This window comes from Phyllobates terribilis, unplaced genomic scaffold, assembly GCF_046119375.1.
Source record: "Phyllobates terribilis strain yellow unplaced genomic scaffold, ASM4611937v1 Scaffold_2__4_contigs__length_985480577, whole genome shotgun sequence".
NCBI classification, from domain to species: Eukaryota; Metazoa; Chordata; class Amphibia; order Anura; family Dendrobatidae; genus Phyllobates; species Phyllobates terribilis.
This window is the reverse complement of record NW_027362762.1, coordinates 454,638,746-454,655,597: the sequence shown is the minus strand read 5'-3', so window position 1 is coordinate 454,655,597 and position 16,852 is coordinate 454,638,746. Positions and strand designations below refer to the sequence as shown.

The 16,852-nt window shown below is 42.6% G+C and overlaps 1 protein-coding gene across 8 annotated transcripts in view; it reads left to right on the top strand.

The window, feature by feature from the left end:
* MACF1 (microtubule actin crosslinking factor 1) overlaps positions 1-16,852 on the top strand; it is a 273,827-nt gene that overhangs the window by 78,692 nt on the left and 178,283 nt on the right. Inside the window, exon 1 of one of the 8 annotated variants that reach the window (XM_073665634.1) lies at positions 12,676-12,742. The exons of the other annotated variants lie outside the window; for them this stretch is intronic. Coding sequence (XP_073521735.1) covers positions 12,691-12,742 — 52 coding nt within the window. The 5' untranslated portion in view covers positions 12,676-12,690. Of the gene's footprint in view, positions 1-12,675; positions 12,743-16,852 lie in introns of those variants that run through there. 8 annotated transcript variants of the gene reach the window in all.

Below are 16,852 nucleotides of genomic sequence, written 5' to 3'. Positions count from 1 at the left end.
TCTCGCTTAGTGTGACGGGGCCTTAACTTTACAATAAAAGTAAGTTTTATGGCAGCCACAAGACAAAGAATTGGAAAGAGCCAGAGGGACATGTTAATTTCTTTTTGTTACCTGTTCATTGGTAGCATTTTTTCACAGAAGCGTAGTACAGCCACAAATCCTGCCCTGACTGGCTAGTGAACCAAAATGACTCTAGGTAATGCAGTCCGTTTAGACCATTAGACCCACAGTCGGGCTGGGACTAAAAGTCACAGCACAGGCACCAAAAGGCCACCTATTGGTATGTTCACACTACGACTCTTTCACACTGGTCCGCTCCTCCGAAATCCGGGGGGGAAAAAGCGCTCAGTAAACACTCAAACTAATGAGCATATGCAACGTAAAAACGACTTCACAACCTCACTAGTTTATACTGTGCAAGTAAAGAAAGTCCACTGCAAGGACGTTGCAAAAATGTCTGAAACATTGACATTTTTTCTTGCATTGCAATTTTTCTTGGAAAAATATTACACCTAAAGTGAATGGTGACTTTAAAAAGAAAGAGAGAAAAACCTCAGCATGTCCTGGCTAGAAATGCCTGGTTAATCATTGTCGACATCTCTATTTCTAAAGTTATGAGGCTTCTACTGTAACACACACATTATACTATATATATATATATATATATATATATATATATATATATATATATATATATATATATATATATATATATATATATATATATATATATATATATATATATATATATATTATGTAACATGTAGTGTCGTATTTGTATCTATAAAAATGAGTTTCTGATGTTCGTTTTTTATGCAAGTCCAATTGACTAGATCCATCTGCCCCAAGGTAAAGCATGCACTTCAGAAGGTTTTAGACCAAGTTTCAGCAATCTCGGACCTAGATAAGTGCAAAATAAAAACTGAATATAAACGCAAATATTAATTTACGACCAAACAGAACCATTCTCCTCCAAATTTGCCACATGAGTAAGTCAAGCAATTAGTAAGGTTTTACACCAGATTTTTGCTCTCTAGAACCTACTGTTCTCGAAATATTCCCCAAAAAATGGAATGCAAAAGCATTCTGGAGATACTCCTCAAAAAACAGAACACACAAGCACTGTGTGGTATGGACTTCTATTGGACTCAACTGTATCATTGAGCTATGCTGATTCCATGTATCCCCTCTATTGGATGCATTGCTCCTGGGGGGGGGATAATCCTGTACTACGTTGCCATACCGCAGTGCATAGAGCGGCACATAAATCTACATTTCTGTGTGCAGGAGGCCTTCACATAAGTCTACATGAAGGAATACTAGGAATCTTTTTGGTGGTTGCGGGGTTATATATAAAGTCGTGTACTTCTTGCAGATGTCAGTATTGTTTGCTGTCTTGTTTAAGGCTATGTGCGCACATTCAGGATTTGAAGCAGAAATTTCTGCAGTGTTTCTGCATCTCCTTGGCAGGAAAAGTGCTGAGGAAAAACCGCACGGTTTTGAAGCTAAATAAAAGAGCTAGGTGTCAGCTAATCCATTCTCATTCATGTAATTTCTGGGGCAGCTCAGTTTCGTTAGCCGCTATATCCCCCAATAAGCACTCAGCAGCGTATTTTTGCTGCGTCCAAAATGCAATGTTCTAATGCTGCACTTTTGTTTTCGGTACATGTGAATCCACCGCATATAATGACAGTTCAATCGGTCAAAATCTGCAGCGGAGACTAGCGTATCCGGTATAGAACTTGACATGCTGCGGGTGAGTTTGGGTACATGGCTGCGATCAGGAGCCACTGCAGGTTTGACGCTGCGTGTTTATACAGCGTCAAACTCGCAGCGTTCAGATGTTACAGCATAGTGGATGGGATCTCTAGAAATCCCATGTCCACTATGCGTGCATCAGAGGTTGCAAATCACCCATGGACACTGACATGTGGCGTGTCTTTCAGGACCGCAGCATGTCAAATTCTCTTGCGGAGTCGCTAGTTTCCGCAACATAAATTTGACCACTAGAATGTATTGAATGCGATAAATCCGCATGGCTCAGTGAACACATGTATATTTACCTGCGTTCAATAGAATGCAACGTTTTGGACGCAGCAAAAATATGAATCCAAAGCGCTGCTACGTCCTGATCGTGGACACAAAGCCTAAAAAAAAAAAATGCCGTGGGCTCCCGCGTCATTTTGATAACCAGCAGAGGGAAAGCTGACCGCTTGGAGCTGATATTAGTAGCTGGGGAAGGGGCCATTAGCCAAAAATGTTCCCTGGTTATTAATATCAGCCCACAGCTGTTTGCTTAGTGTTTACTGGTTAGATTATACATTAGATTACAACTGGACCACAGAAAAAAAATTGAAGTAGGGTCTCCCTATAAAATCTAACCAGAAAAGGCTAAACAGACAGCTGCGGGCTGATATTAATAGCCAGGGAATGGGCCATGAATACTAGCCCCCTCCATGGCTAATAATATCACCTCTCAGCAGTCCCAGAAATGGCGCCACCATAAGATGTGCCAACTGTGGCTCTTAGCCTTCGCTCTTCCCACTGCTCTGCAGCGGTGGCAAGTGGGGTAATGGGGTTGAGGTTCACGGCAGCCTTGTATTGGCAACTGACGTGAAGCCCAGGTTAGTAATGGAGGGGGTCTATAAGATGCCCCCATTACTAACCGCGTAGTAACGTTTACGATGCTTTTCAATAAATATACGGCCAGAATAAAGTATTTTAATGAAATAACACACAGTTTTAATTTTTTTTTTTATTGTACTCTCAGTCCGTGAATCCCCCTATCTTCTGTAAAAAAAACAAAACAAAAAACAACCATATCCTTCACCTGTCCACGATGCCGTCACGATTGTCAGTCGGCGGTCTGGGTCACTTCTACAGCAGTGACATCAGCAATCACTGATGTCACTGCTGTGGAAGACAGCAATGTATACTGACAGGAGTGTAAAATCACTCCTATCAGTATACATTGCTGTGCAGGAGGGTCACTGGGATTCGTCAGCTGAAGATCAGCTGATCAGCCCTGGTGACCACAGCACCAGTACTGGTGGGAACATTCTTCAGAATGTTCCCACGCAGCATCGGTGCCGTAAAGTGAAGTCACGTGAGCTCTCAGCTGATCTTCAGCTGAGAGCTCACGTGACTTCAGGTCCTGGCAGCGCAGTACACTGCTGGGAATGAGTGCGCTCCCGGCAGTGCGCCGCCGGGAGGATGACATCGCCTGACAGGTGAGAATAGTGGTTTTTATTTCATACTTTTTTTTTATTTTTTTACACCGTGTGGTACCCGGCTCGGCTGAGGAGACTACGGCCCCCCTCAGCTGCGCTGCTCTCGCTATCAGCGGGAGCGGCGGTCGGATGAGGGGAGTAGTACCACCCGCAGTGTTTCTGCAGCGTTTCACCGCCCATTGGCTTTGATTGAAGCACAGCAAATCGGCAGGTATAAATATTGTACCTGTGGATTTGCTGCGGTTCAATTAAAGTCAATGGGCGGGAAATGCTGGGCACAATTGACATGCTGCGTTTTTTTCCGCGATGGTAATCCTGAGCGGAAATTTCCGCATCATGTGCATAGCACATCAGGATTACCATTGCAATAGCTGGCAGACCCATTACCAAGCGTTTTTGCGGCGAAAAACCACAGCGAAAACACATCCAAAATGCTACGTGTGCACTTAACCTTATACCATCATGTTTTCTCTTCCTGCTGCTGCTGCTGCCTATCTGGCGGATCATTGAAACAATTTAGTTTCCTGGAGGCAAATATTTTAAGACTTACTGTATGTTTGCATTTTCTGTGTTTTAATTCCCGCATTAAAACTTTTTTTTTTAACCTGTTATTTTCCTATTACCAACTATTCTAGAACAATTAGCCTTTGATATGATGTGCAAGTTATAATAAATACATAAAACGGATTACTTCCAGCTAGGAATTGGGGCGTTATAATAATATTTGGGATAGGATGGCTTTGCAGTTACTTTTTAGGTAGGTGACAGTCGTCGGGGACTTTTACAGTTCCCGGATGTGTTCGCGATCACATGGACAGCTGCCAGAGCAGTTGTCTGCGGGACAGCAAAATCTCAGGCATGTTGCAGGGACTTGTCATATCCTGTATATCAGAAAATAGAAGCTGTGTAAGGAAACCATTGTGCAGAGGAAGGAAAGCTGCCTTTATACAACTACGGGATTATAATAAGGGTATGTGCACACAACATCTTTTTCAGGCCGACAAACCGAAAGTTTTCAAGCGGAAGACGCTTCAGTAAGCACTGGTGTTTTTTCTTTTTTCCTGAAGTGCCTTTTTGGTTGTTTTCTGAACTCTTTTAGACATTTTTGAACACTGTAATTTTTTTTTTTTAGCTCTTATTAACGTGTCTACAAAGCGGAAGCTGCCTGAAGAATAGTCAACTGCATAGCGTCTTTGGAAACCTTAAGCCATTAAAAAGACGCTCAAAAGACTGAACATGTGAACAGCAAGTCATTTTTACATTGAAATGTGTATTTTAGTTTTTTTGAGCATTTTCAGGGATCTTTTTTAAGCTAGTTTTGATGTGAAACCTACCTGAAAAAGACATTGTGTGCACATACCCTAAGAAGCCTCACTAATTGCCAGGGCCCAGTTACACAAACCAATCTTATTCAGTTCTTTATCCAAATCTCCAACAACTAACCAGGAGTGTGAAAAATCAGTATAGGCACCTGGCGGACATTTGTCAGTGCAGTGACGATACGTATGCGGTCGTCTTGCAGTGCAAGCTGGATTGTAGTGGCCTATATACTGTACAATTAGCTTCTATTGCGGAATTGTTATTGTTTTACACTAGGCCGTGTGTTGTCTCCTCATTGTTTTATGTGATACTTGACTCTGCTGACTGATAACTAATGTATCAATCTGCTGGTAAATTTGGGTTTCATGTATCAAATGTGTCTTGTTGTCCACATCAACAACAGTTTAGTTTGCAAACTGAAAGTCAAATTATTATTTTTTTTTATTATTTTTGTAAAGAGTGCCATTATTTCTAAAACCACGTTGATACATGAGGCCCAATGTGCTGCTTTACGAGGGACCAATGTAGACAGATATGAAGCCATGTTGCCACATAACATAAATGCTTAATTTTTTTTTTTTGTGTGCTGAAAATCTGCGGCATTTCAAAGCTGAAGCACAGTGGATGTACTTTTATGAAAACTCATGCCCACTGTGCAGTTTTTCTCTACGCTTCTTCTATAGGCAGAAAATACATAGTAGCAGTGCTGCTTGTTTGAGGAAGGTGATCAGACTGGCTCCTAGATTGGTCTTAATTAGCTCATAAAAGCCATGCAAGTCTGTATATATGTTATCGTACAGTTTATATTTTTCACTAAATGGACAAAAGTATTGGGGTACCTACAAATTCCACATATAGGGGCTTTTTTTGACATCCCATCATAAATCCATAGGTTATAATATAGAGTTGGTCCTCATGCCAGAGCCAAAACAGATTGATTATGCCTATTATCACAAAGTAGCATATTTCTTTAAATTAAAGGGGCTGTCCACCGTTAAAAACTATTTATTTTTTTACTTGTATGTATTTTGGGCTAAAAATATTTTTTGCAATTGGGTTTCATTACAAAATTTCTTTGGCTCCGATTCATCAAAGCTTTTACGGGAGACAACTGTTGTAAAAAGCTTTGAAAAGTGGCCAGATGTTTGACAACCTGGGCAGAGCCTTGCGTTGTACAGGGGTATGAAGATCCCTGCTGATCAAATTCATGTGGAGCGCTGGTGTTTTTGACACCCCACATCTTCCTTTAGCGCCTGACTGGAGCAAGATTTGTGGCGAGGTGCACGCCTCTTAATGAATCGGGTACCTCGCACTCTTCCCCGCCCTATCATCAAGACCGGTCAAAATGCCATTCTTCATGAATTGGGGCCTTTGTTTCCTGCATATTCAATTTTGATGTGATCAGTGGTCATAACCTAGCTGAGGGGAGCTCGGAAAAAGACAGATAAGAGTGATAGACTGTCAGACCTCAATAACAGGCTGACCAATGGATTCTCACTTAACTCACACTGTCCATTTCTGGCTGAAGTATAACACCAACGCTATAGAAGGCTAATGGCAACATTTTTAATGAATTGTTATTGCAAGAATTATTTTTAACCTGAATTGCATGCATTTAATGCAAACAAATGTCACCAAAAGTGGGCAACTCTTTTAATGTGAGTTCAGAAGCACTTGCTTATATTAAAATACCACAGTGACATGATTATTGGCCATGGTGTTATGTCATGAGAGGATACATCAAACCCTGCAACACTGATTTATGTAGACTATACATACTAATTTAGTAGAGAGATTCACAATCTCCTGTCTGGGGGGGTCTACATGGAGCCCGCAATACCCTTCTGGTGGCCCTCAACCATCTGTGTACTGTCTGGTTACATGTATTTTCCATGTCTTGGAGTAGACCAGTTGTACGTAGCACTGTAGTGACAGGTTATTATGGTGTGCTGTGTGGGCATTTCTGGGGGAGCCATATTTTGGCAAAATGGGGGAGACCTGACTCCTATAGAGCAGAAAGGAGCAGATGAGGTGAAGAAATGCCATATATGAGTGCGCCTATATTCCCTTAGAGATGGGAAACACTCGAATGGTTCAGGGTCTGGCAAATCCTACCATGTAGTGATCTGAATGCATGATCTCCTGCGTTCTGGACTACAAACCCATGAGAAGGAAACCTCTACTTTCCTGATTGGTGGGAGCCCTATACATGGATCCAGGACCTATTATATATTTATGGCATTTACTTTCATTATTCAGTAAATTTCACACAAGGTAGTACTACGGCCCATGGGGTTGGTTCTATCTGACAACGTGGCCCTCAGACTCAACAAGTTGTGCACCTCTGACGTAGTGCCTGACGTGTAGCTTTATAATGCTGCACGGAGCGGCTCAGCTCTTTACAAAGCTACCTACAAATGGCCGACTCTGCTGAGGGAGTGACTAGTTGTGATTTTGTGGTCACAGGGGCTTACTCTATTTTAGGGCACATTGTTGAATTACATTAAGGAGATGTTCGTTCATGTATACCGTTGTAATCCGCTCATATATTTCTGCAACATTTATTTTTGTAAATGGCGATTTATGCCAATCCTATTTCATATGACATTTCCACTTCTTCCTCCATCATCAGTCTCCCTGGAATTGATCCTGAACGTCTATCACCTCTGACCTGCTGAGACTGAGAGGCTGGATGTGTAGGGTTTCTATAGGAATGAAAGCCCTTGGCAATCTCCCCTATATCTATATGAAGAGAGTAAGGAATCCTGGTAAAATGAATGTACTGGTAGTAGCCGCAGTGAGTCCTACGGCATTTATCATATTCCTAATGAAGGGGCCGGTGCAGCTTTGATGGACTGGTCTTATTGGTATGGATTTTTGGGGGACTAGTTTTTCTGGTTCAGCAGCTGGTTGTGGGACACCCAGCAACAGGTTTTTAGATTCCCAGCTGTTTGTCTCTCCCTCAACTGGAATTTCTGGTGTCTGCTCAATTTGTTTTAACCCTTTGCAATTTTCAAATACTTGAAACAACTGCATGCCATAAAATCCAGAACAGCAATAGTGCAAAACTGCAACACCAAAGGAGAAGCCATAGAATTTTGAAAATCACAGGACCAATAGACACACAGTGCTATGCAAACTTTAAAATATTGGAAACAACATTTTTCAGAACATCTCGATTTATTCAGTATTAAGTATGAATACCACGTGCAGAAACAAACACTTCTTGATAGGCTATCGGTGAGGTTATTAATGCTTATCTGAGTAATGTTCTGTCACACTGAATGCACTTGTGCAAACAAATCATCATGATCCACTGCTGCCAGCTCCCTTTTGCAATTACTGACCAATGACGTTCCACGTGGTGGATAGTAGACAAGTCCAGAGATGCTACAGAAAATGATGGCACGTTTAGGCCACATAGGCTGCTCCCAGTGCCTAAAGCAACATGTGGCCTGCCTTTGTTTTTGTTGAAAAACGGATTCTGGTACATTTTGGAGAAATGGCTGTACCACTCATTCCTCGACCAAATCAATGTAATGTTCAGAGCTGTTTGTGTACCTGGAGTGAAGACTAGAGGGTCCGGCTAACATACAGTATGCCAACCAACATCATAATGCTGGGATTAGCACCAGTGTGACATTCTTCTATGAAGGCCACTTCATGACATTTCCAGTTTGACACTGGAATGGAGGTTTATCCTCTTCAGCAATGAGTCCTGCTTTAGTCTTGGATGCAGTGATAGCGAGAGATTGGTCTGGAGACCACATGCGTAACCCCATGAAGACTCCTTCATGAGGAAACATCTTACCAGTCCTACTCCCAGGATTATGGTGTGGGGTGACCTAATGTATGGTAGCTGGACCCCTCTAGTCTTTTTTCAGGTACGTTAATAACTCCGAATTACATTGATTGTTAGTACCACTGGTTCTATCATTTCTCATTGATAACATGCCAAAGTTTGTAAGTGCACGTGCTGCTCATACTCAATACTGAATAAATTAATATGTTTTGAAAACCTCTTTTTTCTTTTTTTATCATGATTTATAGATCGTAAGCTTGCGAGCAGGGCCCTCACTGCTCCTGTAACTGTTGATATGTGTTACTTTATAATGTCTTTATTGTCAGTACATGACCCCATTTAATTGTAAAGTGCTGCATAGTTTGATGGCTCTATATAAATAAAATAATTTTTATTAGTATAATTTGCATATAATTAACATGTCTGTCCATCCTGTGATTTCCATAATTCCACGACTTTTCTGTCTTGGTGTTGCAATTTCAGTGTTGAGAAGTATATTAGACAGATGGATATTGGATCGATCGATAAGTAGGTAAATGGATAGATATGGGATAGATGATAGATATACAAATAGATATATATAATAATATATGGTATTTCAATGTGGTAGTACAGAACTAGAAGGAAATCGTTCCACTACTCCTGAGGTCTCCCTTCTGTGCACTATCCTGTTGTGGAAAGCTGGGAATTCACAGGAAATTGTTCTCATTTGTGGAATCCTAGTTTATCATTACACATGTCTGTTTTATATTTCACTATATTAATGTCCACCCTAGGCCCCATTTACATGCAGCCATTAAGGATCATTGTTAAAAACCACACCATGAGCACAATTTGTAAAACAAACTTTGGAGGCAAATAAAAAATACATAGAGCACTTTCAAGTTTTAATTGTCAGCAAGTTTGATTGAGGTTCTAGGAGAAGTAGATATTTTGCAGCTACTCTGGAGACTGGATTATAATGGATTACTGCAACGCTGTACTCTCCTTTCCCTCTGAACTAGAGCTTTACGGCAACACTGAAATCGCAGCGACACGTAACGTTGTTGCGTTGCGACCTGCGGCATTGTGACACAGTCGGATATGTTTCCAAGTGTGTTGGATTTTCTTTTTGCTGGTCAACACGTCGCCGTGAAGCCCCAGCTGAAGAAATTAAGAGCTATGACTTCTTGCTTCTCTTACTTGTATTAAATAAATTTAATAAAAGTTGTTTTTTTTCCTTTTTTCTTGTTTGTCATGATAATGATTTTACAACGCTTGAAACTACACCATTGCCACCCCTTGGATGAATCCCATTATACCCTTGACACGGCAGCCCACTTTTTTATTCATATATATTTTTTGGACACTCGAAGGTCAAATTTTTAGATGCCACCAAAGCTGAAGTCACAACATTTAGGCCTCATTCGGACATAATGAATTTTTTCATATTGGAAAACCACAACAAAGTACAGTATAATACTTGCAAATGGGTTTTTCAAAACTTAATTTCTACATACCCAATTATCTGGAAAAATTTGTGGCCTATTTTTAGAATTGGTTATCAGTATTAGACCAGTGGTCACATCCCTCAGGGAAGGTCAGTTTCTGCACCAACAACCAGAGCCCATGATCAGGCAGAGTGCTTCCTAAGTGCTCTGCCAGGATGACCAAGCGATGAGATGCTGAATAGCTGTAGAGTTATAGCTGCTGTATTCTCTCCTTTCCTCCATACCTCTCTATGATTGGTGAAGGGAAGAAACAGGAATCTGAAAAATCAGTGATTAGCTCACTTCCTCAGCTCAGAGAGGTCATTAACTAGACCCGGGTTGTAAATTATTACCCGCTATACTATCGTTTGACAGGGTTGCTAAATTTACCTTTTTCTGGTCACAGAATACCTCACTGTCCTATAGACTTCTACTGATCCTGACATTAACCGCTTCACTGGCCTAGACTCGAGCACCAGGGATTCTGACAATAACCTCTACTGCCCTGGACACCAGGGAGTCTGACATGAACCACTTTTGCTGGATTTTCTTGGGGGACAGCTTGAATATAATAGCATACACTCTTGCTTGCTGATGGCAACTATAGTATGTGGCATACAAAGTTTCTACCACTACGTCTTAAAGGGTTATTCCTATGTAAGCTATTCATGGCTGGGACAGAAATATCTCTCTTTCCGTCCACGGAAGGGCAGGATTTCAGAAACAGCCAAGTAGCCTGCGCTGTGCTGTAACTTCTATTTATGTAAGTAGAAGTTATGGAAATGTAGTGCTGCCCTCTCGGTCCCATTAGGCACTGTGTTCTTGCTAGAAACTATGCCGTATCATTATGTGGAAAAATCCTTTATGTTAAAGGACACCTGTCAGCAGGATTGTGCTCAGTAAACTACATACACTGTCAGGTGGGCGCCATTATACTGATTAAATTTATACCTTGGTTGATGAAATCCGTCCTGTGGTTCTTGTGTAATCTTACTTTCAGTTTGGAGATAATGATATGCTCGTTCTCCGGTGCGGCCTGTGGGGAGGGCTTTATCTGGTGCTCTGCTTACATATTCTTCTGTATTCTCTTATGACAGGTCACTGATTGTTCACTGACCTGCCTCTTATTTTACATAATGCACCTCGTAGTGTGGGGCTAGGTAAAATAGGAGGCAGGTCAGTGAAGGCACAGTGAGCTGTCATAAGAGCATACAGATGAATATGTAAGCAGAGCACCAGATAGAGCGCCCCCCCCCACAGGCCGCCCCAAAGCACGAGCATATCATTATCTCCAAACTGAAAGTAAAGATTACACAAGAACCACAGGGCGGATTTCATCAATCAAGGTATCATTTTAATCAGTGTAATGTCACCCACCTCACAGTGTATGTAGTTTACTGACTGAGCACAATCCTGCTGACAGGTGCGCTTTAAGGCCACTATTTACCAGCCCAATAGAGGACTAAAGACCTTTCTTTTATCCATTGTTGGGTGACTGTAGCCCCATGTATATGTTTTACACCAAGCGTACTGCTAGTCCTAAGCCATTTGTAAGTTGATCACACTGGTGGCTCTCTACCTAATACTAATGGTGTTAGAGACAGGTGTGTTGCAGATTAGGTGTTCTCTATGGCAGGGTTCCCCAACTCCAGTCCTCAAGGCCCACCAACAGGTCATGTTTTCAGGATTTCCTTAGTATTGCACAGGTGATGGAATTATTGCCTGTGCAGGTGATGCAATTATCACCTGTGTAATACTAAGGAAATCCTAAAAACATGACCTGTTGATGGGCCTTGAGGACTGGAGTTGGGGAACCCTGCTCTATGGTATATCGTACTGTACTGATCCATGTAGGTTGGGGCACAGTAATTGGTGTTTTATCTTCTTTTGATGGTGGTGGTTTTTAGGTGCCCTTTTTATTGATACATACACTCATTTATCAGTATAATGAATGACAGCAATCTGTGTGTTAGGCTGTGTTCACACTTGCGCATTGACATTCCGTCTGCTTGTTTCATTTTTAGAAACAGACAAACGGAATTAATGTTGAAAACTGATCGTTTGCATAACACAAACAGAAACAATAGGCCCCTATTAATTGTGGAGTCTTGTCTGAGTGCCGTTATGTGTCCAGCTTTAGAAAGAAAGTAATACTTCTTGCATGATGCGTTTTTTTCTTCCTTTTTAAAAACGGACACTTTCACTGAAATTGGACTTGTAACCAATTCTCGGCTATAAGTATAACTTTTTCAAAAAATGTATCTGTAGCCTAACTTTATTTTTTATTTCTTTAGACTTCTAGTATTTGTTGTGTTTAGAAGGGCTGCCCTTTGGGGATGATATGCATACACGTCTAGTGTAATCCTCGGCTTTCACTGTTAGCATCTCTCCTGAATCTGCCAGCTGTCTGGGAGCAGGTGAGGAAACCCAATCTCCCAGCCGCACTTGTGTTCAGCTATGACATGTGTGGACCGTTTCCTCCCAATATTTCACTTGGTCCTTCCGTTCTTAATGTTGAGATGCTCGCTGCATTGTGTGTTGCTTTATGTCGGACCTGCTTAGTACAGTAGGTTAGGGCTAGGTATAGTTATAGCTCTTGTCAGTGTAAAGTTCAGGCTGTAAAAGAATGACTTCCGCATATATGTTGTGATCTACATGGCCGGTGTCTCGATCTGTGGTAGATTTACTTGAGCACGTCTTTGCCCCCATCATTGCTGGTCTTTGTATGACCTGTGGCGCACCGTGTCCTTGTGTTTGCACAGTGTGGGGGTTGGAGCACCGCTGACTGTACAGGGATCATTTACCTCTGGGTGACATAGGTGCAGGTTTCTCTCTGAATGTCCAGTGTACACTTCTACCAGGGGTCGCCATGAGTATCTCTAACTACAGGAAGTTTCTACAGGACCTGAACAAGCTTAAAGGTAGGTACATTTACCAGCACCCTACAAATATCCTCCATACAGGGCTGTATGTTTCTGTAACAAATTCTTCTCCAAAGATTTCTGCATGCTCTGCTTGTTACAAGTTTCTATATTTTATTCCATGTTTTTAGGACTCGCGTGTTAGAGTAACGTATATAGACTGTATTACAGGGGTTGGCAATCTGCCACACTCCAGCTATTGTGAAACTACACCTCCCAGCATGTCCTGACATCTAGCTGGTGTGCTGCAGGTTGCTGACCCTGCCCTAGTATATAGGTGTACAGATTCCATAGAGCAGTTATCATCTAGAAACAGTGCGTCTATGGGAGAGCCGATCCATACACAAGTCATCCGATGGAGAACATAGAACTGGGGTACACTGGAGTCCTCATGTACGACACTGGGATATGGCTGTGTGCATCAATCATAGGTGGCATCAGCGTAGATTGGTAAAAAAAATGTCTGAAAAACTAGTTTTGCTTTGGTTTATTGATTAATAACTGAATTGGCTGTATCATCTAGATTCTAGATTTCCCAGGTAATAACATAGGCAAACGAATGCGTCAGGAAGCCTGACCTCATGTGACTTCTACCTTACTATATGTATACATCATGCTCCTGCCTGCAGGACATTGCATCCAGCTCTAGCACTATGTCGCTTTCATGCCGTCTGTCAGTTCTCGGGTCTCGTATGTCATCTGTGGCTGTATCATCTCACTTTCCTGAGCTGGCCGCTGCCTGCTATTTTCCCTTTTGTTCTCCTATCTGTGCTTTCCTTAGTCATGTAAATGGCAGCCAGAGAGCTGAGGTAATGGTTTCTGTGTTACTGGGTATCAACCCAAAAGACCATTTACCATTAAGAAATGGGAAATATGTCCAATACCACACACAGTGTCTATGATTTCCTGAATATTATTTTCATGTGACCATGTGCTCTACTCTGTGGCCCCGTAGGAGTGTACATCCTCACTATCGCATCTCGTGTTATGAATTTCCTCCTCCTTTCAGAACCTGCTATCATTTTTCAATGTTTCCCACCTTTTGTTAGTACTACTATCCGGTGCTTCTGTGTGCTCCCATCATCTGATCCTCTGGGGGCTCTGTTCAGTCGTTTCCTTCCAGTGGTCTCTGTGCTCACACTTCTGTACCTCAGGTGACTGTGTGCTCACACTTCTGTCCCTCGGAAGGCACTATTTGCTCCCTCTTTTTGAATCTCTGGTGACTGTGTGCTCCAGCTATCAGACCCCATAGTGGCAGCCTGACCCATAGGTGGCTCTGTGCTCTCACTATCTGACCCTGTATTGGCAGCTCAAGCTTTTGGTGTCTCCCTGAGCTTCCATTATCTGACGATGTGATAGCTATTTGTCACTCTGGTGGCTCATTTAACTCCCGCTCTCTGATCCTTTGGTGCCTTTGTGACTTCTACTGTGTGACTCTTTGGTGGCTATATGGGCTATCCCCCCCAGAGGCTGCAGTGCTCCTACTGTTTGTCCGTCTGGTGGCTTCAATATACTCATACTGTCTGACCCTCTGGTGGCTTCGTGTGCTTTTGCTGTCTGACCCTCTGGTGGCTTCATGTGCTTTTGCTGTCTGACCCTCTGGTGGCTTCGTGTGCTTTTGCTGTCTGATCCTCTGGTGGCTTCGTGTGCTTTTGCTGTCTGACCCTCTGGTGGCTTCGTGTGCTTTTGCTGTCTGACCCTCTGGTGGCTTCGTGTGCTTTTGCTGTCTGACCCTCTGGTGGCTTCGTGTGCTTTTGCTGTCTGACCCTCTGGTGGCTTCGTGTGCTTTTGCTGTCTGACCCTCTGGTGGCTTCGTGTGCTTTTGCTGTCTGACCCTCTGGTGGCTTCGTGTGCTTTTGCTGTCTGACCCTCTGGTGGCTTCGTGTGCTTTTGCTGTCTGACCCTCTTGTGGCTTCGTGTGCTTTTGCTGTCTGACCCTCTGGTGGCTTCGTGTGCTTTTGCTGTCTGACCCTCTGGTGACTTCGTGTGCTTTTGCTGTCTGACCCTCTGGTGGCTTCGTGTGCTTTTGCTGTCTGACCCTCTGGTGGCTTCGTGTGCTTTTGCTGTCTGACCCTCTGGTGGCTTTGTGTGCTTTTGCTGTCTGACCCTCTGGTGGCTTCGTGTGCTTTTGCTGTCTGACCCTCTGGTGGCTTCGTGTGCTTTTGCTGTCTGACCCTCTGGTGGCTTCGTGTGCTTTTGCTGTCTGACCCTCTGGTGGCTTCGTGTGCTTTTGCTGTCTGACCCTCTGGTGGCTTCGTGTGCTTTTGCTGTCTGACCCTCTGGTGGCTTCGTGTGCTTTTGCTGTCTGACCCTCTGGTGGCTTTGTGTGGCTTTGTGTTCTCCTACTGTCTGACCCTCTGGTGGCTTTGTGTTCTCCTACTGTCTGACCCTCTGGTGGCTTTGTGTTCTCCTACTGTCTGACCCTCTGGTGGCTTTGTGTTCTCCTACTGTCTGACCCTCTGGTGGCTTTGTGTTCTCCTACTGTCTGACCCTCTGGTGTCTTCATGTGCTTTTGCTGTCTGACCCTCTGGTGTCTTCATTTGCTTTTGCTGTCTGACCCTCTGATGGCTTCATGTCCTTTGTCATTTGCTGTCCAACATGTTGGTCTTATCCTTTTCTGTGCATTAGGTAGTGGTAGACTTTGGTCAGCTGTCATACTTTGTTACATGTCTACTTTCCTTTTCTCTCTTGGCCTCTTTTGTAGGTGTATATCTTGTGTCCAGGTTATCGTTTTATCTGGGGCCCATCTTGTCTGCATGATTGATAGAGGGGATCTATGACTGGTCTCTATAATTTGTGTTGTGCCTATCTGGAGCCTTGGTATTTGGGATTTTGGTTTTCTGGTGTTTTGCATATTTGTCACTTGTGCATTCGCTTATGTGTGCACTAGTGTGAGCGGTCTCCTGTATTTCTATGTCTGTGGCACTTTCACATGTTGCTTTTTCTTTCTGTGTCACTGGTGCTATAGGCGTTCTTGCTTCCCTGTGTAATTCTCCTCTCTCTGTTATGGCCTCTCTGGTGTCCTCTGTCACGTGCTGTGACATACACGGCAACACAAGGTGTCCCTGTGCGATAAGGACGGGGGCGCTCCTCAGCAGTAACAGGCTTCCCTTAAGAACACGTACTCTAACATTAGTTATGTCCGTGCTAGAAATTTCTCTCTTTTAACATGTAGGTTGTTTTCCCTTACATTATAGTAATGTGCTGTATTAAGGAAACTAATAATCAGACTGATGGACATACTGAATAATTCTTCTCTAGTTATCTGAACCCTTATATTGTACACTGATGCTTATTTATTATTCATTTATTTAACTTTATTCATTTATTTTTTTTTTAACCGCTCATATATAACTAAGGACAGATGTTTATTTCAATCTGTCGCCACTTATCACTGGGATGAAAAAAAATGATTAGTATTTTGGTCAATTTTTTTGGTCTGTCCCCCCATACACATTTACCTAATGCTTTTTTTGGGTGGGTGAGGAAGAGTAAGCAGATTATTTCCTGACCCCCAAATACGTTCTATGGATCATTGGAGTTTATTCTGCGCTGTCATAGGCGCACAAAAGTGAAATTACTGGCAGTTCTGTCACAGATCAGTGGTGCCCTAATGAACTGCCTTTACTATATTGTGATTTTTTTTTTTTTTGGGGGGGTCATTTTTGATGCCCAGCGTTATAGAGTTCAGAATAGCACAGTACGGTTTGTCTGGTATTTTGGGCAGTATAGGTGAATTGAGCTTGAGTTGCAAAGAAATAAATCTTTTCCATGAGCTGTAATGTCAGACTCAAATCGGGGATGAAAATGATGGTTTTTCAAGTATAAGCAAAAGCGGAAAACTCCTTTTAAATGTATCTCCTGTGACCCTACCTCCCCCTTGGCTTTATGACTAATCTTGAAGTTGAGACTTGCCGGTGATGACGTCCTCATACCAGATAGCTTTGTCATTCTTAGATGGCGTGTACATTGTGCAGTTTTCCCGATACATGCTGTGTAATCCTCCTGACCTCACAAGCTGAGGGATATGCCTGTTATAGGTGACAGAGAGAGATGACTTTTCTAAGAGCTCGGAGAGAACGTATCATTGTATTTCCAGCTCTCACCAGC